Source organism: Oncorhynchus tshawytscha, linkage group LG01, assembly GCF_018296145.1.
Source record: "Oncorhynchus tshawytscha isolate Ot180627B linkage group LG01, Otsh_v2.0, whole genome shotgun sequence".
Lineage (NCBI taxonomy): Eukaryota > Metazoa > Chordata > Actinopteri > Salmoniformes > Salmonidae > Oncorhynchus > Oncorhynchus tshawytscha.
Window position 1 is genome coordinate 46,755,506 of NC_056429.1, and position 24,754 is coordinate 46,780,259.

The window sequence follows — 24,754 nt, forward strand, 5'->3', positions numbered from 1 at the left end:
ACAATGTGATTTTCGTTTTAGATTCAGTCTCTCACAGTTGAAGTGTACCTATGATAAAAATTACAGACCTCTAAATGCTTTGTAAGTAGGATAACCCGCAAAATCGGCAGTGTATCAAATACTTGTTCTCCCCACTGTGTGCGCGTATGTATATATGTATATATATATATATATATATATATATATTCTTTTTGGTAAGAGTTTCCATGTTTTAGTCCACTGGTGAAAGCGAGTCGTGCTCGCTGGGCTATATCGGGCCGTAAGGGATACAGTAGGTCTGAATAGTTAAATCGGAAACGTTCTTCAATCATTTCTGATTAATGTTGCAGAGTTTTATAGTTTATGTAACACCAGTGAATTTGAGCAGGTAGTTAATGTATTCTAACATTATAATATGTTTCCATTATGTGGAACAGTGTCGGTCATTAAAGTGGATTGCAGTTCCAGTTTATTTTTACAGGGACAGTGCACATTAATCAATGTTTCAATAAAAGTGCCGGTTTTAGCCAGCCGGCTAATTTTCAACCACAGTCCCTGGGCAGGTTATTAAAAACAATTACAGTACAGACAATCAATGAGCAGTGAGCACATGCAGAGCAACATAGAACAAGCAACATGTCGCACGCAGACAGAGCAATAGCACAAAAAGCAACAAAACACATAAAAGCAACAAAGTGTTTCCACAACTCACAAGCTACAGACAACATGGAAAGCGGCAATACACAGCTAGGGATAATATTCACTAGTCTGATTGGCTTTTAGCCATGTCTTCATGTTTTTTGTGAAGGTGTGAAAGGTGGTACAGTTGTGTCTCTCTGATGGCAGTGTATTCCAGACATGGGAAGCTCTCACAGAGAAAGCAGATCGACTAAAGGTGCTTTTCCTTAAGGGAACTATAGTCACCTCTCATGGCAGACCTTGTGGCTCTGCTGCCATAGGTTTGAGTTTTCATTTAACAAAAGTACTGAGTGGATGGGGAGCCAGGTCATTTAGGATCTTGAATACAAGACATACGTCAGTGTATTGCACAAGATTTTTCCAACTCAGGAGCTCATGCTTTCCAAGGATGTAACAGTGATGATGGCAATTGGGCTTCCTAACAAGCACTTTGAGAGCCTGTTTGTAGACAGACTGAATGGGTTTTAATGTTGTACAGCAAGCTTGGGCCCAACTAGTCAAGCAGTATGTATGTTAAGGGAGACGTAGGAGACCACGTCTCAAACAACTGTTTCATAGATGCCTGAGATCAAATATCACTGATTCCTTACGCTGAGAAATTGACTACATTTGTGACCGGGAAAAAAAGTATTACATTTAGTAACGATACCAGGATAACGTTATATGGTTATGGAAACGAGAGACCAGTCATATAATATGATATGGGAGGGAATCGTTAGTGGCGAGACAGATTTTGCTGTGTCTAAGGGTAGCAAATGCTAAATTAAGCACACAAAAGTTGGGGTACATTAAAACAAAAATGATTTGAGGGAGTACAGTGGACTTATTATGTTATGTTTGTAGTTATAACTTTGGGTTGCTGATTAAGATGTAGTATAGTGGATATTGATGAAATGTACACTTTCTCTAGGTTAAGAATGGGGGTTGTCAATTTCTCTCTTTGAAATGTTTCCCCGGGGCTATGGTATTGGCGAGAGCAGTGAGTGTGACTGAGACCGAAACTACCAAATTAAATAAGGCCTGGCCATTTTTGTTTGTTTTTACCTTAAGATTTGCAAACCCACACACAACACACTTGTTTATGACTATTTGTTAGTGTTTTTAAAATACTGTTTGATTTATTGTGAGTGTTCTATTTCAGGGTAGCCTAGTGGTTAGAGTGTTGGACTAGTAACTGAAAGGTTGCAAGTTCAAATCCCTGAGCTGACAAGGTACAAATCTGTCGTTCTGACCCTGAACAGGCAGTTAACCCACTGTTCCTAGGCCGTCATTGAACATGAGAATTTGTTAACGGACTTGCCTAGTTAAATAAAGGTCAAATAAAATAAAATTTGGGTTTAGTGAGTTTTCCATTTGTCTTTGTGCCAAGGTATCTTAAAGGGACACGCACACACAAATGGAATTTTCTGAAGTTTTTATTTTCTGAGTTTTAATTGAACACAAGTTAAATATTTTGATAAGATACACTGGAAACTTATTGGAAACTAAATGTATGACATTGACTGTTTTTCATTACTTAGTCTAATATAGTAAGAAACACTTCTTTGAAGGGTTTGTATGACCTCTGACATCTGTCCTGACTTTCCAGTGTGGTTTGATCACCCTCATTGGAAAGCCATTTGGATAATGAATTTAAGGTCTATTGTAATACTAATTTGAAGGTAATTTGTAATATTGATAATTATGATGAAGTTTATAGTTCTTAGCCATATTTGTGATTTGGACAAATGTGAAGAAGGAGAGGGTGCTGCCTTTGACTAAGGGTAGGCTTAAGTCTATTTTACTATGACCGTATAGGTGCAATTATTTTTCTTTATGGAGTGGTTAAGGATAGTGATTCTAATTAAATAATTTGAAATAATTTTGTTTTATTTTTAACCAGTAGTAGTGTTTTTTTTAATACACATTACTCACACTGGGAGTCATGCATCAAAAAGGGGGTGAGGTAACAGTCCTCTGAGGTTTTGGATTGAAGTTTACACGCCTTTCGTGATATATAGAAGTGTATTGAGTGACATGAAGGAATGTATAGTTGTGTTGTTTGTTCTGTTCTGATACAAATCTCACCAGAATAGGTCTGCTGGATGGTTGGGATGTGGTCTATCTTCCTGATCCTGTGGCTCTGCGATGAAGTTGACAGTGTGATGTGGAGTATAAGCCAATTTGAAAAAAAATGTTGTTTCAATATAATGTGTTATTCTCTTTGACATACGTTTAGACATTGATATTAAGAATAATTGGTAAACGTAATAATTTATCATATAGCCAATGCTTGTCTGGATTTCCTGAATCAGAAATGAACTGAGCTAAACTGTTGTTCTGATTCTTTCGTTCTTTCTGATTCGTTTTTGATGATAGTGATAATAGTCAGGAACTATAGCAGGTATGGTGTTATTAATGGCAGAGAGACTATAGGAGTTGCCTTATAAATAGTGGAATCATGACGTTTGTCTCGGGTTATGTTCATTAGGTACCAACGGAATACATTTTACTTAAACCAGGAGTCACTACCTGGATTTGTCCAACAAGATATGCTAATTTTAGTTTCTAGAAATAGTTATTTCCACCATGCTGATCCATTGGAGTGTGATAGATAACTAATAACTAATGCTTATTTTATTCAATTCCATTGTTGCATGCACTGCATTATGCATTAAATATTTGATTTTCACTGTCTATGAAGATATAGCCTTGAATCATATAAACTGTATGCATCTTTTGCTTTTCTTCAACTGCTGCCAGTCTTTGAATACAAGTGATTTATGTCATTGTGCTGTGTCTTGTAATTGCTACAAAACAAAATGGTCCCTTCACAGAAAAACAATGATGATAAGGGCAAGGGGGTCTACTAAGCTATCCATTAAGATGGTCATACCAAGTATCATTTAATTACTTGATTTTGAATTTAAGGACCCATTTAGGTATAATTAATATTTGTAAAGATTGTTATGAAACATTGAATTTGGCCTTACTGCCATTAGCCCATAGAAACACATTGAATAACAGATCAAATAACAGTCAAATAAATAAATAATAAAAGGATGTTTGTTTAAAAATGTCCGTCTTCTGAGAGATAGGTGGACACCTGCTCGTCAAACATCTCATTCCAAAATCATGGGCATTAATATGGAGTTGCTGCTATATCACCCTCCACTCCTCTGGGAAGGCTTTCCACTAGATGTTGGAACATTGCTGCGAGGACTTGCTTCCATTCAGCCACAAGAGCATTAGTGAGGTTGGGCACGGATATTGGGCGATTAGGCGTGACCCGCAGTCTGCGATCCAATTCATCCCAAAGGTATTCGATGGGGTTGAGGTCAAGGGCTCTGTGCACGCCAGTCAAGTCCTTCCACACCGATCTCGATAAACCATTTCTGTATGGACCTCGCTTTGTGCACGGGGGTATTGTCATGCTGAAACAGGAAAGAGCCTTCCCCAAACTGTTGCCTAAGTTGGAAGCACAGAATCATCTAGCATGTCAATGTATAATGTAGGGTTACAATTTCCCTTCACTGGAACTAATGGGCCTAGCCTGAACCATGAAAAACAGCGCCAGACCATTATTCCTCCTCCACCAAACTTTACAGTTGGCACCATGCAGTCCGGCAGGTAGCGTTCTCCTGGCATCCGCCAAACCCAGATTAGTCCATGGGACTGCCAGATGGTGACGCGTGATTCATCACTCCAGAGAACCGCTCCAGTGTCAAATGGCGCAGATTTTTACACAACTCCAGCCGACACTTGGCACTGCACGTGGTGATCTTTTGTGTGCGACTGCTCGGCCATGGAAACCCATTTCATGAAGCTCCCGATGAACAGTTATTGTGCGGACGTTGCATCCAGAGGCAATATGGAACTTGGTAGTGAGTGTTGCAACTGAGGGCCGGCAATTTTTTTAGACATTTTTTGTGACGAACTGACTTGTTGGAAAGATGGCATTCTATGCCGGTGCCACGTTGAAAGTCACTGAGCTCTTCAGTAAGGCCATTCTAATGCCAATGTTTGTCTATGGATATTGCATGCCTGTGTGCTCGATTTTATACACCTGTCAGCAACGGATGTGGCTGAAATAGCGCAATCCACTAATTTGAAGGGGATATCTGAATCCACTAATTTGTCCACATACTTTTGTTTAAATAGTGTATAAGAAAGATCAGGAAATAATTTTTTATTTAGTTTGACCCATATTTCACACATTTTTTTTGTCACTAAACTTCTTCCATATTTACTTCCATTAATTTTTTAAACTGGTACCGCTACCTTGAGAGGAGTCCAATAACCAACATGTACGTGTTCGTGAGAGTCTCAGTGTGTAATCCCAAAACTGATCGGGAACTACAGACAGAGGTTGGCAGATCAACAATAGCGACTTCGGAGCAAAACAGAGAACACCATCGTGTTCTTGAGTTTCATCTTTTCGTAGAGTGGTTTGGACGCTACAGGAGTTTTCGGGATGTCTCATGGTCTGACAAACACAGCTGTAGCTTGGCCACCTTCCACTGCAGAAGGCCACCTTTGGTGGATTGAGATGCAGCCCATTCAAAAAAACTTAGACGGATTTTGTTGAGGATTTTTTGATTATGCTAATTAGATTTCCGCGGGTGTAGAGAATAGGTGCCATTTGGGGTGCAGAGAAAATATATTGAATTGAATGCTCACAGCGTTAGAGGCTGCGATGGCAGCGTCGCCCCCCCTGTCCCCTCCACCGTTGAGCTCTCCTCTCTCCTTGCCGTCCTCCAGCTCCACCGACACGGCACCCGGACCCTTCTTCTTCTTCAGCTTGGCCAAGATGGATGACTCCCTCTCTGGGAAGGGAGGCATCTCCTCCAGCACAGTGGCCTGAAGAGGGGGGAGGGAGGGATATGGTTACAGTTATGACAATGTGACTAAACCAGTCACTGAGGTCAGGCCTGTGACCGTATAGCAATGGCCATAACCGTGGTTGAGGTTTACATTTGAAACACTGAACCGCATCTGAACACGGCAAGGTTATGTTGTTGCTGCTCTGTGGCCCGCAGTCAAATCAAAAGGTATTCTACAGTGCCTTCAGAAAGTACTCATAACTCTAGACTTTCTCCACATTTTGTTGTGTTACAGGAACATTTTTACTAAATTAATTCATAACGAAAAGCTGAAATGTCTCGAGTCAATAAGTATCCAATACCCTTTGTTATGGTAAGCTTAAATAGAGTTCAGGAGTGAAAATGTGCTTAACAAGTCATAATAAATTGAAGGGACCCACTCTGTGTGCAATAATAGTGTTTAACATGATTTTTGAATGACTACCCTCATCTCTGTACCCCACACAATTATCTGTAATGTCCCTCAGTTGAGAAGTGAATTTCAACACAGATTCAATCACAAAGACCAGGGAGGTTTTCCAATCCCTCGTAATGGCACCTATTGGTAGATGGTAACAATTTTAAAAAGCAGACATTAAATAAATGCATTCTGTTTGCAACAAGGCACTAAAAAAAATACTGCTAAAATTAGGCAAGTCCATTAACTTTTTATACAGAATAGAAAGTGTAATTTTATGGGTATGCTTGTAATCATTAAGAACTGCAGAGCTTTTCAGGATAAAAAACAGAAACGGAATGGAGCTAAGCACAGGCAAAATCCAAAAGGAAAACCTGTTTGTCTGCTTTCCACCAGACAGGACTAAAACAAACCTAAAACACAATCTACTCAAGAGTTGCTTACCAAGAAGACAGTGAATGTTCCTGACCTAGTTACAGTTTTGACTTAAATCTGTTTGAAAATCTAGGACAAGATTTTAAAATGGCTGTCTAGAAATGATAAACAATCAATTTGACAGAGCTTGAAGAACTTTGAAAATAATCAAATAGGCAAACCGTGTACAATCCAGGACTGCAAATATCTTAGAGACCTACCCAGAAAGGCTCACAGCTGTTATCGCTGACAAAGGTGATTCTAAAATGTACTGACTCAGGGGTGTGAATACTTATGTAAATTTGATCTTTCTGTATTTTATTTTATTATTTTCAATACATTTGCAAAGATATCTAAAAACATGTTTTCACATTGACATTATGGGGTAATGTGTGTAAAGAAAGAGAAAATCTATTTAATCCATTTTGAATTCAGGATGTAACAATGCGAAATAAGTGAAGGGGTATGAATACTTTCCGAAGGCACTGTAAGTGCATATAAAATGGCAACATTTTACAGTAAACAATAAAAAATAAAGAAGTGAAATAACAAAAACACGTGCAGAGCTGCGGTAGCCTTACACCTCACACTAAATTCTTCCTCTGCTCTGTTGTTCGCTACAGAAAGTCTGAAACTGCTACCGTAGAAGTCGTTTGTATGACTTTAAAATGAAGGGTGTGGTACAAAACAATTTAAATCAGTGATTGGATAGTGTATCAAATCTAACCAGAGGATCAAAATTTATCAGGACATCTTGTAGTTCGGCTCTGGCCCAACCCATCAGTTTCTGGTACCAATCAGAACGGTAAGAATGTGTTCACATTCTAGAAATCGTCGGGGAGAGTGGCAAATCCAGACTCATTGTGGAAAAGAAACTTCAGTTGGTCAGAGCGATGTGGATGGGTAGCCAGGCAAGCGCTGTGTGTGCAGTGATAACACTCCCTGGCACAGTCACATATACGACTCTCACACTGGAGACCAGGGTTCAATCCCTGTACCCACCCTTCCAACCTGTCACAAAGTGTCACAAAGTGTCAGAACACCTACAAATATATAGATCTCTATTTTTTGCTAATCAAAAACCCCAAAAGCTCACCAGGACGTCGGTGCTGGCGATGGAGGAGAGCTTGAGGTACTCCACGGCCCTCTGCTGCAGCTCCACGTCTGAGTTCCTGATCTGGCTGTCAGAGCGAAGCACCTCCTGGATCGTGGCCTTGGTCTCGGGGAACAGGTTGATGAACTTGATGTAGGCGGAGAGCAGCAGGGCGCGCGTGGGCACCGAACACAGGTGGAACTTTGAGTGGAGCAGGTTGAACTGGACCAGAGGGCTGGAGAGAGGGATGAGAAAGAGGGAGAAGAGGGAGAGAGAGAGAGAGAGGAGCGGTAAAAGAGTTAAAATGATCGTGGGAAGAGAGGATGAGAATGGAGGAGAAGAGGGAGAGAAGGATGACAAAGAGGTAGAACCATAAAAAGAAATGAGAAAGATGAGGAAGAAAAACCTGATTAATACATCAGAAAATAAGAGCACCCCGCATATTTGTGTGCGTCTCAGGTTGAGATGTCACTGGTGTGGGAGAGGACACCACTCACCTGGAGCGGGGATCCCCGGCGATGAGGTTTCCAAACTCTCCCAGGATGTACCCCCCCACCTTCACCATGTTCTCATGACAGGCTGGGGCCTGCAGCGCCTGGAGAGGGGGAGGAGGGGACAGTTAGAAATGTAAGTAATTTGAACAGATTTTATGATAGCCAAATGCTATGGATCTTCAGAGCTGTGTTCAGTAGGCACCAAACAGAAACAAATTACTCAAACGGGGAGGACTTTATAAACATATATTTTTTTATAATACATTTTAATAGTTTTAAAAATGTTTTCACCGTAATGTACTCAACCAGGGAATATGATTGAGGAATTTCCAAGCTGAGACAAAAAGAGCACATTGGATCTGTATCCGGCTTGGGGAACCCATACCTCAAAGACAGTCTTGGCGGCGTAGCCCTGCACGTCATCGCGGTTGATGACAATCTGGATGACGCGGTACCACACCTCCTCACTGACATAGTCCCCGGCAATGCGGATGAGGTTAAGGATAGTGTCAACATACCATGAGTAGTCCACGGCATACTTTTCTGCCAGGATGGCCACCTTCAACACCTGGGAGAGAAGGGAGCAGAGGTTACACCAGGGGTTCCTAAACCTTTTAGGCCTATGACCCCATTTTGATATCTGAACTTATTTTAGCCCCACCCATGTGATATTTTTAAGTACAACAGCCAAGTTGTACGTTTTTATTTGGGGCTATGGCAGTCAATTGAAAAACATTTTCATTTAGATTTTTAAGATTAACCACATTACAATGATTTTGAGATACAAAGATAATATATATCTACATATATTTTTTTTAATTCTGAATTTTATAAATTCTCCCACGACACCATTTTCATATCAGGCGACCCACAGTTTGGGAGACGCTGGGTTACACACTCTTTAACGCAGACACAAACAGAGGCACTCAGAGGGGGAAAACATACAATACACATACACACACACACACGCAGACGCATACCATCTCCTCTCTGATGGAGTAGTCGGCTGTCTCCAGGTAGCTGAGCATCTCGGCAACTATCTGCTTGGCGTTGCTACGGTCACACATGGCGTAGAGCAGGTCAGCAGCCCTCTGGCGAACACTCACATCCCTTTCAGTCTGAAGAGAAAAAAAAGGTAGAAAATGTGTTACAAACACCAAAGTACTTTAAAACAAAGTGTTAATCAAAAAAGCAGCGTCTCATCTGAACAGTGTGTGTGTGTAGCGTGCGTGTGTTTGACAGAGACGGACCTTGAGTGCGTTGATGACGGTCTCAATGTGCGTCTTGACGGCCTCATGGGAGAACTCCGAGCTGGCCAGGGTACACATGCTTTCCAGAGCCAGGTAGCGCAGATTGGTCTCTCTGTGCTGCAAGAACTGACCTAGCTGGTTACAGGCACGCACCAGCAGGTTGGGCTCACTGGAGAGGGGGAGGTAGGAGGGAGAAAAAAATTAGTAAGCCACACCATAATTGCCATTCTTTAGGTTAAGGATGAGAAAGAGACAGAGAGAGTAGAAAGAAGAATATACTGTGTGTGTGTGTGTGTGTGTAAAAGTATTCCACATTTTGTTGTATTACAGGATTGATAAAATATATTTCTCTCACCAATCTACTAAGAATACTCCATGAAATACAGTATTCCATAAAATATTCAATACATGTTATCATCACCTTTGGCATCGATTGCATCTGTTAGTCTTTCTGGCTGAGTCTAAGAGCTTTGCACACCTGGATTGTACAACATTTGCACATTATTATTTTTAAAGCTCTGTCAAGTTGGTTGTTGACCACTGCTTGAAAGCCATTTTCAAGTCTTGCCATACATTTTCAAGCCGATTTAAGGAAAAACTGAAACAAGGCAACTCAGGAACATTCAATGTCGTTTTGGGAAGCAACTCCAGTATATATTTGGCCTTGTGTTTTAGGTTATTGTCCTGCTGAAAGGTGAATGTCTCCCAGTGTCTGTTGGAAAACTGAACCAGGTTTTCACCTGTGCTAAGCTCTATTCCGTTTAATTTTATCCCCTCAAAAACTCCTAGTCATTACCAATGACAAGCATACCCATAACATGATGCAGCCACCACCATGTTTGAAAATATGAAGAACAGTACTCAGTAACGTGTTGCGTTTGCCCCTAACATAATGTTTTGTATTCAGGATATAAAGTGAATTTCTTTGCTACATGTTTTTGCAGTTTTACTTTAGTGCCTTATTCCAAAACATGCATCCTTTTGCAATATTTTTTATTCTGTACAGGCATCCTTTTCACTCTGTCAATTAGGTTAATAAGAAAAAGTGGTAAAAACCACACAAAAAGAGAACTGCAACGCTGCTGGGTTTTTCACACTCAACAGTTTCCCGTGTGCATCAACAATTGTCCAACACCTAAAGGACAACCAGCCACAACATGGGCCAGCATCCCTGTGGAACGCTTTCGACACCTTGTAGAGTCCATGTCCCAAATAATTGAGGCTGTTCTGAGTGCAACTCAATATTAGGAAGTTGTTCCAAATGTTTGGTATACTCAGTGTTTATATGCACATACTGAACAAAAATATAAATACAACATGTAAAGTATTGGTCCATGTTTCATGAGCTGAAAGATCCCAGACATTTTCCATACGCACTAAAAGCTTATTTCTCTCAAATGTTGTACACAAATTTGTTTACATCCCTGTTAATGAGCATTTCTACTTTGACAAGATCACCTGACAGGTGTGGCATATCAAGAAGCTGATTAACCAGCATGATCATTACACAGGTGCATCTTGTGCTGGGGACACTAAAAGGCCCCTCTAAAATGTGCAGCTTTGTCACACAACACAATGCCACAGATGTCTCAAGTTGAGGGAGCGTCCAATCGGCATGCTGGCTACAGGAATATCCACAAGAGCTGTTGCCAGAGAATTTAATGTACATTTCTCTACCATAAGTCACCGCTGACATTTTAGGCAATTCGCAGAACGTCCAACCGGCCTCACAATTGCAGACCACGTGTAACCACGTCGAGTGGGCGAAATGTTTGCTGATGTAAACTTTGTGAACAGAGTGCCCCATGATGGCGGTGGGGTTATGGTATGGGCAGGCATAAGCTACAGACAATGAACATAATTGCATTTTATCAATGGCAATTTGAATACACAGAGATACCATGACAAGAACCTGAGGCCCATTGTCGTGCCATTCATCCGCTGCCATCACCTAATTTTTTTCAGCATGATAATGCACGCACCGATGTTGTAAGGATCTGTACACAATTTCTGGAAGCTGAAAATGTCCCAGTTCTGCCATGGCCTGCATACTCAGACATGTCACCCATTGAGCATATTTGGGATGCTCTGATATACAACTTCGCACAGTCATTGAAGAGGAGTGGGACAACATTCCACAAGAAACAATCAACAGCCTGATCAACTCTACGCGAAGGAGATGTCGCAATGCATGAGGCAAATGGTGGTCACATCCAATAGTGACTGGTTTTCTGATCCCCACCCTTTCCTTTTTTTTTTAAGGTATCTGTGACCAACATATGCATATCTGTATTCCCAGTCATGTGAAATCCATAGATTAGGGCCTAATTATTTTTATTTTTTACATTTTCTGATTTCCTTACATGAACTGTAACTCATTCAAATCTTTGAAATTGTTGCATGTTGCGTTTATATTTTTGTTTAGTGTATATGAGAGAGAGAAATATACAGAGATACTGAAAAAGGGAGAGAAAAAGAGAGCGAGAAGAATAAAGACCCCTAGAGTGACATACAGCCTCCTCACCTGTCGTAGTGGATGATGAGTGAGATAGCCTCGAACAGGATGGCGTTCTTGGCGTTGGAGTGCTGCACCTTTTTGGACTTGGGTGGTTCCTGGGCCTTGTTCAGGATGGTCTCCAGACACTCCACCAGGCGGCCCTTCACGGCGCCATCCTCTGGCGGGGGGTAGCACTGCAGCAGGCGCAGCAGTTTACAGGACAGCCACGGGGCCGGGACAAAGTAGTAGGTGTAGTCCTGCAGGTCAGTGGAGGCTGACGACACAATCTGGAGGAGAAAGGCAAAGGGAGGATGGATCGCTGGACTGACATACATGATTTTATAGGTATACATGCACACGTGCGCAGACACACACACCCTGCTCAGACGAGAAACAGCCAGGGACACACAGGTTTTGAACTCATCTGGGTTCTTCGAGCTGAGACAGGTGATGAGGGAGATGGCTGCTGTGACAACACCCTGCGAGAGAGAGACACACGCTCATCATCAGAAACAACAGTAACACCTAAAAGGCATAAACCTCAAACTTACAGTCTCAATGAAGTCAGTAGTTACGTTTCAATATCCATACCAGCACTTAAAAAAACATATGCAATGCCTTGCTTCATACTAAGAAAGCGCCCTGAGAGGGGATGTCAGCAAACGGATGCATACGGTTTTCAGGGGAAATGGAAAAGAACCTGGAACCCAACTTCCGCTTTTGGACATTAACAAGGCGACACTCCATTTAACTCCTCCACATTTTCTGGATTGTTTGAACAGTGCAGAAGAGCCTCCCCTGACATTTATTTTTTTCTCATCAAGACCAATATCTGAGGCATCTATTTTCAGGCATTTATGCCTGCTACGTTAGGTTACTCTGGCTTCGTTTGGAAAAAATCTGAATTGGGCTGCCTGTGTGAACACATTCTAGACTAGTGTGGATATTGTAACAGAGCTATTTAGCTAGCACACCTACGGCCTGGAAGATAAATGCACTAGCACACCTGATTCAACCTGATAAATCAGGGGTGTATTCCTTAGTGTAGCAAACCGCTTTACAATGGAAAACATTTTGAAACGAAAGCAAACGTTTCTAATTAGACAATTCAGTTTAGTCGCTCCCCGTCTTCATTGTTTGCTTCCTAGGTGAATACACCCCAGGTGTGCTAGTGTTGGGCTGGAGCAGAAATGTATGGCCCGTCTCTCACCATGTGCTGGTCGTTGAGGAGGTGCACCACCCGGGAGGTCCACTCCCCCATCAGAACCAGGTCTGGGGAGGCCTTGTACAGACGCAGAAGACACAGGGCAGCAGACTGCTTCACACTGTCCATGGTGTCCCTGGCAATCACATCACAAATAACACAATGCTCACTATAAAGGGCTACCAGTCTCCAACATCTCCGGTCCTGGAAAGATATTGTCTGTGCCGCAGATTTTGTTTAATCATGCTGTTATAGCAAATTAATACAAAGAAAATCATGTCCTCTCTGTGTCCTCAGTCCCCCTCCCCCATTTGCTTCTCTGGTCTCCTCACCCTCCCTTCCACTACCCCCCTCTCCCTTTCCCCTTCTCCATCCCCTCCATTCTTACCCGGCCACCAGAATGCGTGGTATCTCTCCAGCGAAGGCCTCGGCCATCTCGCGGCTGCCCACGTTGGCGATGCAGTGCAGGGCCAGGCACATGAAGGTGGGGTTGCGGCTAGACAGGTCGTTCTTGATGGCGTTGTTGATGAGGCGGATCAACTCGCTGTTGCTGTTCACCAGCACCGAGATGAACAGGTAGCCCTGGGAGGGGGAAGAGAGAGATCAGTCAATCATATTTTATTTGTATAGCCTTTTTACAACAACATTTGACACAAAGTGGTTCACAGTAACCCGACAAGCAGCAGCACAGTGGCAAGGAAAAATGTGTTAATTCCTAAAAGGAAGAAACCTTGAGGAACCAGTAGGGAGTGATGGCAGGACGCCTTGTGCAGGGTTCATTACCTCCCTGCTGTTCGTCTGTGTCACTTTCATGTGGCTGAGACTCAGAGAGACGGAGTAGGCCATCATTACGATGCAGTCTCACCGCCTGAACCGTGGCTGCCTGCCACTTCCTCTCACATCATATTCCTTCCATAACACACTCATTCCTGTATACAGTGTATTCGGAATGTTTTCAGACCCCTTTACTCTTTCCACACTTTGTTACGTTACAGCCCTATTCTAAAATGGATTAAAAAAATAAAAATAAATCCTCAGCAATCTACACACAATGCCCATAATGAAAGTGAAAAACAGTTTGTTTCTTTTTACAAATGTAGTAAAAAAACAGAAATACCTTATTTACATAAGACCCTTTGCTATGAGACACGAAATAGAGCACAGGTGCATCCTGTATTAATTTATCATCTTGAGATGTTTCTACAACTTGATTGGAGTCCGCCTGTGGTAACTTCAATTGATTGGGCATGATTTGGAAAGGCACACACCTGTCCCACAGTTGACAGTGCATGTTAGAGGAAAAACCAAGCCATGATGTCAAAGGAAACCTGGCACCATCCCTACGGTGAAGCATGGTGGTGGCAGCATCATGCTGTGGGAATGTTTTTCAGTGGCAGGGACTGGGAGACTAGTCAGGATCGAAAGAAAGATGAACAGAGCAAAGTACAGAGAGATCCTTGACGGAAATTCAGGACGCTCATGACCTCAGACTTGGGCGAAGGTTCTCCTTCCAACAGGACAACGACCCTAAGCACATAGCCAGGACAACGTAGGAGTGGCTTCAGGAGAAGTCTCAATGTCCTTGAGTGGCCCAGCCAGAGCCTGGACTTGAACCGGATCAAACATCTCTGGAGAGACCTGAAAATAGCTGTGCAGCAACACTCCCCCTCCAACCTGACAGAGATTGAGAGGATCTACAGAGGAGAATGGGAGGAACTATCCAAATACAGATGGGCCAAACTCGATGCTGTAATCACTGCCAAAGGTGCTTCAAAAAAGTACTGCGTAAAGGGTCTGAATACTTATGTAAATGTCATGTGTACTTACATTTTTCCAAAACCTGTCTTTCGATTTGACATTATGGGGTATTGTGTGTAGACAAAACATAACAAAATGTGGAAAAATGTGGAAAGATACAATCAATTTGTTCCCAAATGTGTTAATAGAATAAAGTATTGTTACCTATCTATTCACCCATCTATCCATTCCCCATCCCCCTCTTCATTAGCCAGACATCCTCTCCTCAGACAGAAAACACTCTCAGCCATTACACAGCAGAATAAGCTGCAAATAAGCTGTTGAGCAGTAGCATAGAAAGACAGGCCCCAGAATGTTTGGAGTGTATTGTGACTGTAGGCTAATGTACTCTAATGCTAAATATGAGTGAATTGCTATGCTGTTAGGGGGCCTAATGCTCGTCTCCTGTGTCTCTATGGCTATGCCCCAATTCTCCACTATTTTCCAGAAATGAGCACTTGCACACTCCTCGTCATTGATTTAAAAGCTTGGAATTGGTGTAAGAATTGGCTGGAGGGGAGTTTCCACCACTGTCAAATCCATGTGAGAATGTATGCAATTGCACACTTCGGGAGAAGGATAGCGAATTGGGACTTGTTTCTAATGCTGTTAAGGGGAATGATCCCAAAGCCATAACGGCTAGCAGAGCCATATTTAGAGAGAGAATCCAATGAATTGATCAATTTAATATTCAAAAGGCGCAAACATAGCAGAACTCTATGGCTCTGTCAGCTAGTAGCCTCCCACTGGCTGCCACTTAATGTACATTCTACTTTGATGAGGGTGAGAAAGATCGATAGCAATTCATTTGTAGTGATTGCTATCACAGGCATACAAAACGCTGTCATTTGAATGACAGCGTGTTAGGGGCCTACGTACAGTGCCTTGCAAAAGTATTCACCCCCCTTGGTGTTTTTTCTATTTTGTTTCATTACAACCTGTAATATCAATGTAATTTATTTTGATTTCATGTAATGGACATACAGAATATAGTCCAAATTGGTGAAGTGAAAAAAAATTACTTGTTTCAAAAAATTATAAATAAAAAAAATGAAGTGGTGTGTGCATACAGTGAGCACCATAATTCATTGGACAATTTTTTTTGGTTCTGTATTCTAGCACTTTGAGTTTAAAAGGAAACAATGGTAATGAGGGTCAAGTGCAGACTGTCAGCTTTAATTTGAGGCTAGTTTCATACATATCGGATGAACCGTTTAGAAATGACAGCAACTTTTGTACATGGTCCCCACATTTTAAGGTACAATAAGCATTTGTTGAATTGGCTTCACAGCTGTCTGTCGTTAGGCAGGTGTATTCATTTGTGTCGTTAGTGAATGCAGGAGAGCTGATGATGAATAGTATGGATTCTAGACTTTGCTATTGCCTTTGGAGGTTGTTGTTGGGGTGTGACAATATGAGGAAGACAGCCGTGTCGATGCAAATGAAGATGGCCGTCATAAGGCTCAGAAATGTAAATCAATCAATCAGGAACATTGCAAAAACCCTGGGCATGCCCAAGTCACCGGTGAACTCAATTATGTCAAAAGACCCGGTAGACCGAGGAAGACCACTGTAGTGGATGACCGGAGAATACGCTCTATGGTGAAGAACCCCCCATGACAACAGCCCAACAGATCAAAAACACTATCCTGGATGCAGGTGAAGATGTGTCAAAGTCTACCATACGTAGAAGACTACACCAGCAGGACTACAGAGGGTACACTACAAGATGCAAACCACTGATAAGCCTGAAGAACAGAAAGGCATTTCATCATTAAGTCCTTTAGGAAATAATGTCTGGAGGGTGAAAATCCAAAAACATTATCTTTTGCTCAGAGTATTATTTATATCACCTCCCCTGTCTGATATCTTAACTTTCTCTATGCCACAAAATGTCATGTTTTTGTCATTAAAATGTACTGCGACTGGATAATCCCTGTTGTTTCTCCTGATTGAACTTTTATGTTCACTAATTCTGTTTGAGAGCACGAGAGGTTTTACTGACATAGCAGAGCCCACATGGACATTTAATAATGTAAATAACATGGGTGGTAGAACACGTAATGATGTCATTTATTTGGAACCGTTTTCCTGTGTGTGGGTGGCAGAAATATTCACACTTCATCATATTGTTGCACTGTGCGCATCCTCTGCATTTATAGCTACCATTTGGTAGAGGGCGTAAAAGAGCCTGGCTGATTTTCTTTTGTGACTGGCAGTTGGCATGAACCAATTTATTGCATAAATTGCGACCTCTCCGATACACAGTAAGTGGTGGATTTTTAAATTCGGCTGGCAAAGCTGGGTCCGATGATAAAATATGCCACTGTTTCTTGACCACACCTCCCACTTTTCGCGAATTCAAAGTATATGTAGTTGTGAACATTACAGAGTGTTCTTTAGCGGGTCTTTTTTGCAACAGTTCATCTCGTGTTTTTCCCAATGCCAAATTATGAGCTTCATCCACACATTGTGGCGAATAGCCTCTTCTTAGAAACCATCTCCCCTGCATTTTCTAGATAATCCTCTGTGGAGTGGCATATACGGCGCAGTCTAAAAAATTGGCTTCCTGGAAGTCCTCTTTTTAATGGCTCAGGATGGAAGCTGTCCCCCTGTCAGAGAGTATTTCTGTCTGTTTATTTTCTATACAGAGTTGTAAACAGGGTTCCATTTGATTTCTCAATCCACATAGAGGTAATGAACACGTTGAGTGTCACATTCAATAGTGAATTTGAGATTGGGGTCAATGTCATTGAGTAGTGCCATAAAATCTGACAGCACTTGTTCAGTAATTTCCCATACTCAAAAAATGTTGTCAATTTATCGATACCACTTCAGGACTTTATTCAAAAATTTATTTTTCGTTTTCATTATTAACAAAACGTTCTTCAAAAAGACCCACAAAGGTTTGCATAGCTCTGAGCGAATGTGGAGCCCATCGATGTTCCATTCGTTTGGAGCTAGTATTCATCAAACCTAAAATAGTTATACTTCAAACGCAAAGCTAACTAAAAAGCAGCATTCCCCAATAGAAGATGACTTTCACTTCAGCAGTGATAAGACAGAAACTAAAACAAGAAGCTCCCACGCTGAGGTCTGTCCAACGCTGGTCCGACCAAGCTGACTCCACACTCCAAGACTGCTTCCATCACGTGGACTGGGAGATGTTTCGTATTGCGTCAGACAACAACATTGACGAATACGCTGATACGGTGTGCGAGTTCATTAGAACGTGCGTTGAAGATGTCGTTCCCATAGCAACGATTAAAACATTCCCTAACCAGAAACCGTGGATTGATGGCAGCATTCGTGTGAAACTGAAGGCACGAACCACTGCTTTTAATCAGGGCAAGGTGTCTGGTAACATGACTGAATACAAACAGTGCAGCTATTCCCTCCGCAAGGCTATCAAACAAGCTAAGCGCCAGTACAGAGACAAAGTAGAATCTCAATTCAACGGCTCAGACACAAGAGGTATGTGGCAGGGTCTACAGTCAATCACGGACTACAGGAAGAAACCCAGCCCAGTCACGGACCAGGATGTCTTGCTCCCAGGCAGACTAAATAACTTTTTGCCCGCTTTGAGGACAATGCAGTGCCACTGACACGGCCTGCAACGGAAACATGCGGTCTCTCCTTCACTGCAGCCGAAGTGAGTAAGACATTTAAACGTGTTAACCCTCGCAAGGCTGCAGGCCCAGACGGCATCCCCAGCCGCGCCCTCAGAGCATGCGCAGACCAGCTGGCCGGTGTGTTTACGGACATATTCAATCAATCCCTATACCAGTCTGCTGTTCCCACATGCTTCAAGAGGGCCACCATTGTTCTGAGCTAAACGACTACCGCCCCGTAGCACTCACATCCGTCATCATGAAGTGCTTTGAGAGACTAGTCAAGGACCATATCACCTCCACCCTACCTGACACCCTTGACCCACTCCAATTTGCTTACCGCCCAAATAGGTCCACAGACGATGCAATCTCAACCACACTGCACACTGCCCTAACCCATCTGGACAAGAGGAATACCTATGTGAGAATGCTGTTCATCGACTACAGCTCGGCATTCAACACCATAGTACCCTCCAAGCTCGTCATCAAGCTCGAGACCCTGGGTCTCGACCCCGCCCTGTGCAACTGGGTACTGGACTTCCTGACGGGCCGCCCCCAGGTGGTGAGGGTAGGCAACAACATCTCCTCCCCGCTGATCCTCAACACTGGGGCCCCACAAGGGTGCGTTCTGAGCCCTCTCCTGTACTCCCTGTTCACCCACGACTGCGTGGCCATGCACGCCTCCAACTCAATCATCAAGTTTGCGGACGACACAACAGTGGTAGGCTTGATTACCAACAACGACGAGACGGCCTACAGGGAGGAGGTGAGGGCCCTCGGAGTGTGGTGTCAGGAAAATAACCTCACACTCAACGTCAACAAAACTAAGGAGATGATTGTGGACTTCAGGAAACAGCAGAGGGAACACCCCCATCCACATCGATGGAACAGTAGTGGAGAGGGTAGCAAGTTTTAAGTTCCTCGGCATACACATCACAGACAAACTGAATTGGTCCACTCACACAGACAGCATCGTGAGGAAGGCGCAGCAGCGCCTCTTCAACCTCAGGAGGCTGAAGAAATTCGGCTTGTCACCAAAAGCACTCACAAACTTCTACAGATGCACAATCGAGAGCATCCTGGCGGGATGTATCACCGCCTGGTATGGCAACTGCACCGCCCTCAACCGTAAGGCTCTCCAGAGGGTAGTGAGGTCTGCACAACGCATCACCGGGGGCAAACTACCTGCCCTCCAGGACACCTACACCACCCGATGCTACAGGAAGGCCATAAAGATCATCAAGGACATCAACCACCCGAGCCACTGCCTGTTCACCCCGCTGCCATCCAGAAGGCGAGGTCAGTACAGGTGCATCAAAGCTGGGACCGAGAGACTGAAAAACAGCTTCTATCTCAAGGCCATCAGACTGTTAAACAGCCACCACTAACATTGAGTGGCTACTGCCAACACACTGTCAGTGACACTGACTCTACTCCAGCCACTTTAATCATGGGAATTGATGGGAAATGATGTAAATGTATCGCTAGCCACTTTAAACAATGCTACCTTATATAATGTTACTTACCCTACATTGTTCATCTCATATGCATACGTTGATACTGTACTCTATATCATCGACTGCATCCTTATGTAATACATGTATCACTAGCCACTTTAACTATGCCACTTGGTTTACATACTCATCTCATATGTATATACTGTACTCGATATCATCTACTGTATCTTGCCTATGCTGCTCTGTACCATCACTCATTCATATATCCTTATGTACATATTCTTTATCCCCTTACACTGTGTATGACAGTAGTTTTTTTTGGAATTGTTAGTTAGATTACTTGCTCGTTATTACTGCATTGTCGGAACTAGAAGCACAAGCATTTCGCTACACTCGCATTAACATCTGCTAACCATGTGTATGTGACAAATAAAATTTGATTTGATTTGAACTTCTTTGAGGAAAAGATCATGATCACTTGAAAGCAAATTACGGACTCCTCTTTAAATCTGTGTATTCCTCCAAAGCTCAGTTGTCCTGAGTCTGCACAACTCTGCCAGGACCTAGGATCAAGAAAGACACTCAAGTGTTGGGAGTACTATATCTCTTGACACAATTCTGAAAAAAATCATGGCCTCTAAACCTTCAAGCTGCATACTGGACCCTATTCCAACTAAACTACTGAAAGAGCTGCTTCCTGTGCTTGGCCCTCCCATGTTGAACATAATAAAAGGCTCTCTATCCACCGGATGTGTACCAAACTCACTAAAAGTGACAGTAATAAAGCCTCTTGAAATAGCAAAACCTTGACCCAGAAAATATACAAAACTATTGGCCTATATCGACTCTCACATTCCTCTCAAAAGTTTTTGAAAAAGTTGTTGCGCAGCAACTCACTGCCTTCCTGAAGACAAACAATGTATACGAAACTCTTCAGTCTGGTTTTAGACCCCATCATAGCACTGAGACTGCACTTGTGAAGGTGGTAAATTACCTTTTAATGGCGTCAGACCGAGGCTCTGCATCTGTCCTCGTGCTCCTAGACCTTAGTGCTGCTTTTGAAACCATCGATCACCACATTCTTTTGGAGATATTGGAAACCAAATTGGTCGACACGGACAAGTTCTGGCCTGGTTTAGATCTTATCTGTCGGAAAGATATCAGTTTGTCTCTGTGGGTGGTTTGTCCTCTGACAAATCAACTGTACATTTCGGTGTTCCTCAAGGTTTCGTTTTAGGACCACTATTGTTTTCCCTATACATTTGACCTCTTGGGGATGTCATTCGGAAGCATAATGTTAATTTTCACTGCTATGCGGAGGACACACATTGTGAAGCCCCAAAATTGCCCTCGCTAGAAGCCTGTGTTTCAGACATAAAGAAGCAGATGGCTGCAAATGTTCTACTTTTAAACTCAGACAAAACCAAGATGCTTGTTCTAGGTCCCAAGACCTAGATCCCAAGACCTAGAAGAAGACTCATCTCTTCAGTAGGTCCTACGATTGAGTGTTGTCTGGCCCAGGAGTGTGAAGGTGAACGTATAGGCACTGGAGCAACGAACCGCCCTTGCTGTCTCTGCCTGGCCAGTTCCCCTCTCTTCACTGGGATTCTCTTCCTCTAACCCTATTACAGGGGCTGAGTCACTGGCTTACTGGTGCTCTTCCATGCCGTCCCTAGGAGGGGTGCGTCACTTGAGTGGGTTGAGTCACAGTCATGGCCGAAAGTTGAGAATGACACAAATATTAAATTTCACAAAGTTTGCTGCTTCAATGTCTTTAGATATTTTTGTTAGGTATTACTATGGAACTTGATGCAAACAGTCAATATTTGCAGTGTTGACCCTTCTTTTTCAAGACCTCTGCAATCCAACCTGGCATGATGTCAATTAACTTCTGAGCCACATCCTGACTGATGGCAGCCCATTCTTGCATAATCAATGCTTGAAGCATGTCAGAATTTGTGAGTTTTTGATTGTCCACCCGCCTCTTGAGGATTGACCACAAGTTCTCAATGGGATTCAAGTCTGGGGAGTTTCCTGGCCATGGACCCAAAATATTGATGTTTTGTTCCCTGAGCCACTTACATATAACTTTTGCCGTATGGCAAGGTGCTCCATCATGCTGGAAAAGGCATTGTTCGTCACCAAACTGTTCCTGGATGATTGGGAGAAGTTGCTCTCAGAGGATGTGTTGGTACCATTCTTTATTCATGGCTGTGTTCTTAGGCAAAATTTTGCGTGAGCCCACTCCCTTGGCTGAGAAGCAACCCCACACATGAAGGGTCTCCGGATGCTTTATTGTTGACATGACACAGGACTGATGGTAGCGCTCACCTTGTCTTCTCCGGACAAGCTTTTTTTCCGGATTCCCCAAACAATCGGAAAGGGGATTCATCAGACAAAATGACTTTACCCCGGTCCTCAGCAGTCCAATCCCTGTACCTTTTGCAGAATATCAGTCTGTCCCTGATGTTTTTCCTGGAGAGAAGTGGCTTCTTTGCTGCCCTTCTTGACACCAGGCCATCCACCAAAAGTCGTCGCCTCACTGTGCGTGCAGATGCACTCACATCTGCCTGCTGCCATTCCTGAGCAAGGTCTGTACTGGAGATGCCCCGATCCCGCAGCTGAATCAACTTTAGGAGATGGTCCTGGCGCTTGCTGGACTTTGGGCGCCCTGAAGCCTTCTTCACAACAATTGAACCGCTCTCCTTGAAGTTCTTGATGATGCGATAAATGGTTGATTTAGGTGCAATCTTACTGGCAGCAATATCCTTGCCTGTGAAGCCCTTTTTGTGCAATGCAATGATGATGGCACGTGTTTCCTTGCAGGTAACCATGGTTTACAGAGGAAGAAGAATGATTCCAAGCACCATCCTCCTTTTGAAGCTTTTAGTATGTTATGCAAACTCAATCAGCATATGACAGAGTGATCTCCAGCCTTGTACTCGTCAACACTTAAACCTGTGTTAACGAGAGAATCACTGACTTGATGTCAACTGGTCCTTTTATGGTAGGGCTGAAATGCAGTGGAAATGTTTTTTGCAGTTCATTTGCATGGCGAAGAGGAACATTGCAATGAATTGCAATTCATCTGATCACTCTTCAAACGCAAACTGCCATCATACAAAGTGAGGCAGCAGACTGAAAATGAATATGTGTCATTCTCAAAACTTTTGGCCACAACTGTACATATGTGGATATCAAAATACGTTTTAATTTCAACAGTTTTCTGCAAGGGTGCCAATATTGTTGGCCACGACTGTATATAGGCTATTTCAAATCATATTGAAATCAATTGAGTTCTATTTTGCGACAAGGCTACTGTCTAATTTTAAGTCTCAACGTGTTTCATGATGTGACCAATCTGTGATTTAGTGCATCATTATTTGGTAAGCATAATTAAGTGCCTCATAGTCTACTTGCAGTCATACAGTTGAAGTCAGAAGTTTACATACATCTTAGCCAAAAACATTTAAACTCAGTTTCACAATTCCTGATATTTAATCCTAGTGAAGATTCCCTGTCTTAGGTCAGTGATGAACCCCACTTTATTTTAAATGATTGGAATGTCAGAATATTAGTAGAGAGAATGATTTATTTCAGCTTTTATTTCTTTCATCACATTCCCAATGGGTCAGAAGTTTGCATACACTCCATTAGTATTTGGTAGCATTGCCTTTAAATTGTTTATCTTGGGTCGAACGTGTCGGGTAGCCTTCCACAAGCTTCCCACAATAAGTTGGGTGAATTTTGGCCCATTCCTCCTGACAGAGCTGGTGTAACTGAGTCAGGTTTGTAGGCCTCCATGCTCACACAGGCTTTTTCAGTTCTGCCCACAAATTTTTTATAGGATTGAGGTCAGGGCTTTGTGATGGCCACTCCAATAACTTGACTTTGTTGTCCTTAAGCCATTTTGCCACAACTTTGGAAGTATGCTTGGGTTCATTTGTCCATTCGGAACACCCATTTGCGACCAAGCTTTAACTTCCTGGCTGATGTCTATGTGAATATATTGAAGCCATCTCAATTTTCCTCCCTCATGATGCCATCTATTTTGTGAAGTGCACTAGTCCCTCCTGCAGCAAAGCACCCCCACAACATGATGCTGCCACCCCCGTGCTTCAGGGTTGGGATGGTGTTCTTCGGCTTGCAAACATTTTCCCTCCAAACATAATGGTCATTAAGGCCAAACATTTCTATTTTTGTTTCATCAGACCAGACCAAAATGTGCGATCTTTGTCTCCATGTGAAGTTGCAAACCGTAGTCTGGCTTTTTTATGGCGGTTTTGGAGCAGTGGCTTCTTCCTTGCTGAGCGGCCTTTGAGGTTAGATTGATATAGGACTTGTTTTACTGTGGATATTAGATACTTTTGCATCTGTTTCCTCCAGCATCTTCACAAGGTCTTTTGCTGTTGTTCTGGGATTGATTTGCACTTTTAGCACCAAAGTACATTCATCTCTAGGAGACAGAGCGCGTCACCTTCCTGAGCGGTATGACGGCTGCATGGTCCCATGGTGTTTATACTTGCGTACTATTGTTTGTACAGATGAACGTGGTACCTTCAGGTGTTTGGAAATTGCTCCCAAGGATGAACCAGACTGAGGTCTTGGCAGATTTCTTTTGATTTCCCAATGATGTCAGGCAAAGAGGCACTGAGTTTGAAGGAAGGCCTTGAAATACATCCACACCTCCAATGGACTCAAATGATGTCAATTAGCCAAACAATAAAAGAAAATTAAAAGAGCGTAGCGCTGCTTTTCCGTCGATCCTATTAGTATCGACACATGGTCTGACAACGCAGTTAGAGAACGTTCTCTATACGTGCTTGTTTGGGAAACACTTAAAAAGTTGGCTTGTAAATAACGATTGCATTTGGTAGGATCATCGTAATGCTTAAGTTACATCGCAACTGGGAAATGAGGCCCACAGCCTTATGGGCCCTGGTCAAAAGTGGCGCACTACAAACGGAAATGGGGTACCGTTTGAGATAGGGATGTGACAA

General features: G+C 42.8%; 1 protein-coding gene across 8 annotated transcripts in view; it reads right to left on the reverse strand.

Moving 5' to 3' along the window:
• The window catches only part of LOC112251578 (AP-2 complex subunit alpha-2), a 69,277-nt gene that overhangs the window by 21,247 nt on the left and 23,276 nt on the right, over positions 1-24,754 (reverse strand). For all 8 annotated transcript variants that reach the window (XM_042322109.1, XM_024422582.2, XM_024422569.2 and 5 more), the window contains exons 3-12: positions 13,278-13,471; positions 12,896-13,025; positions 12,063-12,164; positions 11,713-11,972; positions 9,189-9,357; positions 8,919-9,056; positions 8,324-8,506; positions 7,942-8,039; positions 7,448-7,679; positions 5,338-5,517 (exon numbers count right to left, since the gene is read on the reverse strand). In XM_042322109.1, the coding sequence (XP_042178043.1) occupies positions 5,338-5,517; positions 7,448-7,679; positions 7,942-8,039; positions 8,324-8,506; positions 8,919-9,056; positions 9,189-9,357; positions 11,713-11,972; positions 12,063-12,164; positions 12,896-13,025; positions 13,278-13,471 (1,686 nt within the window). The remainder of the gene's footprint in view (positions 1-5,337; positions 5,518-7,447; positions 7,680-7,941; positions 8,040-8,323; positions 8,507-8,918; positions 9,057-9,188; positions 9,358-11,712; positions 11,973-12,062; positions 12,165-12,895; positions 13,026-13,277; positions 13,472-24,754) is intronic.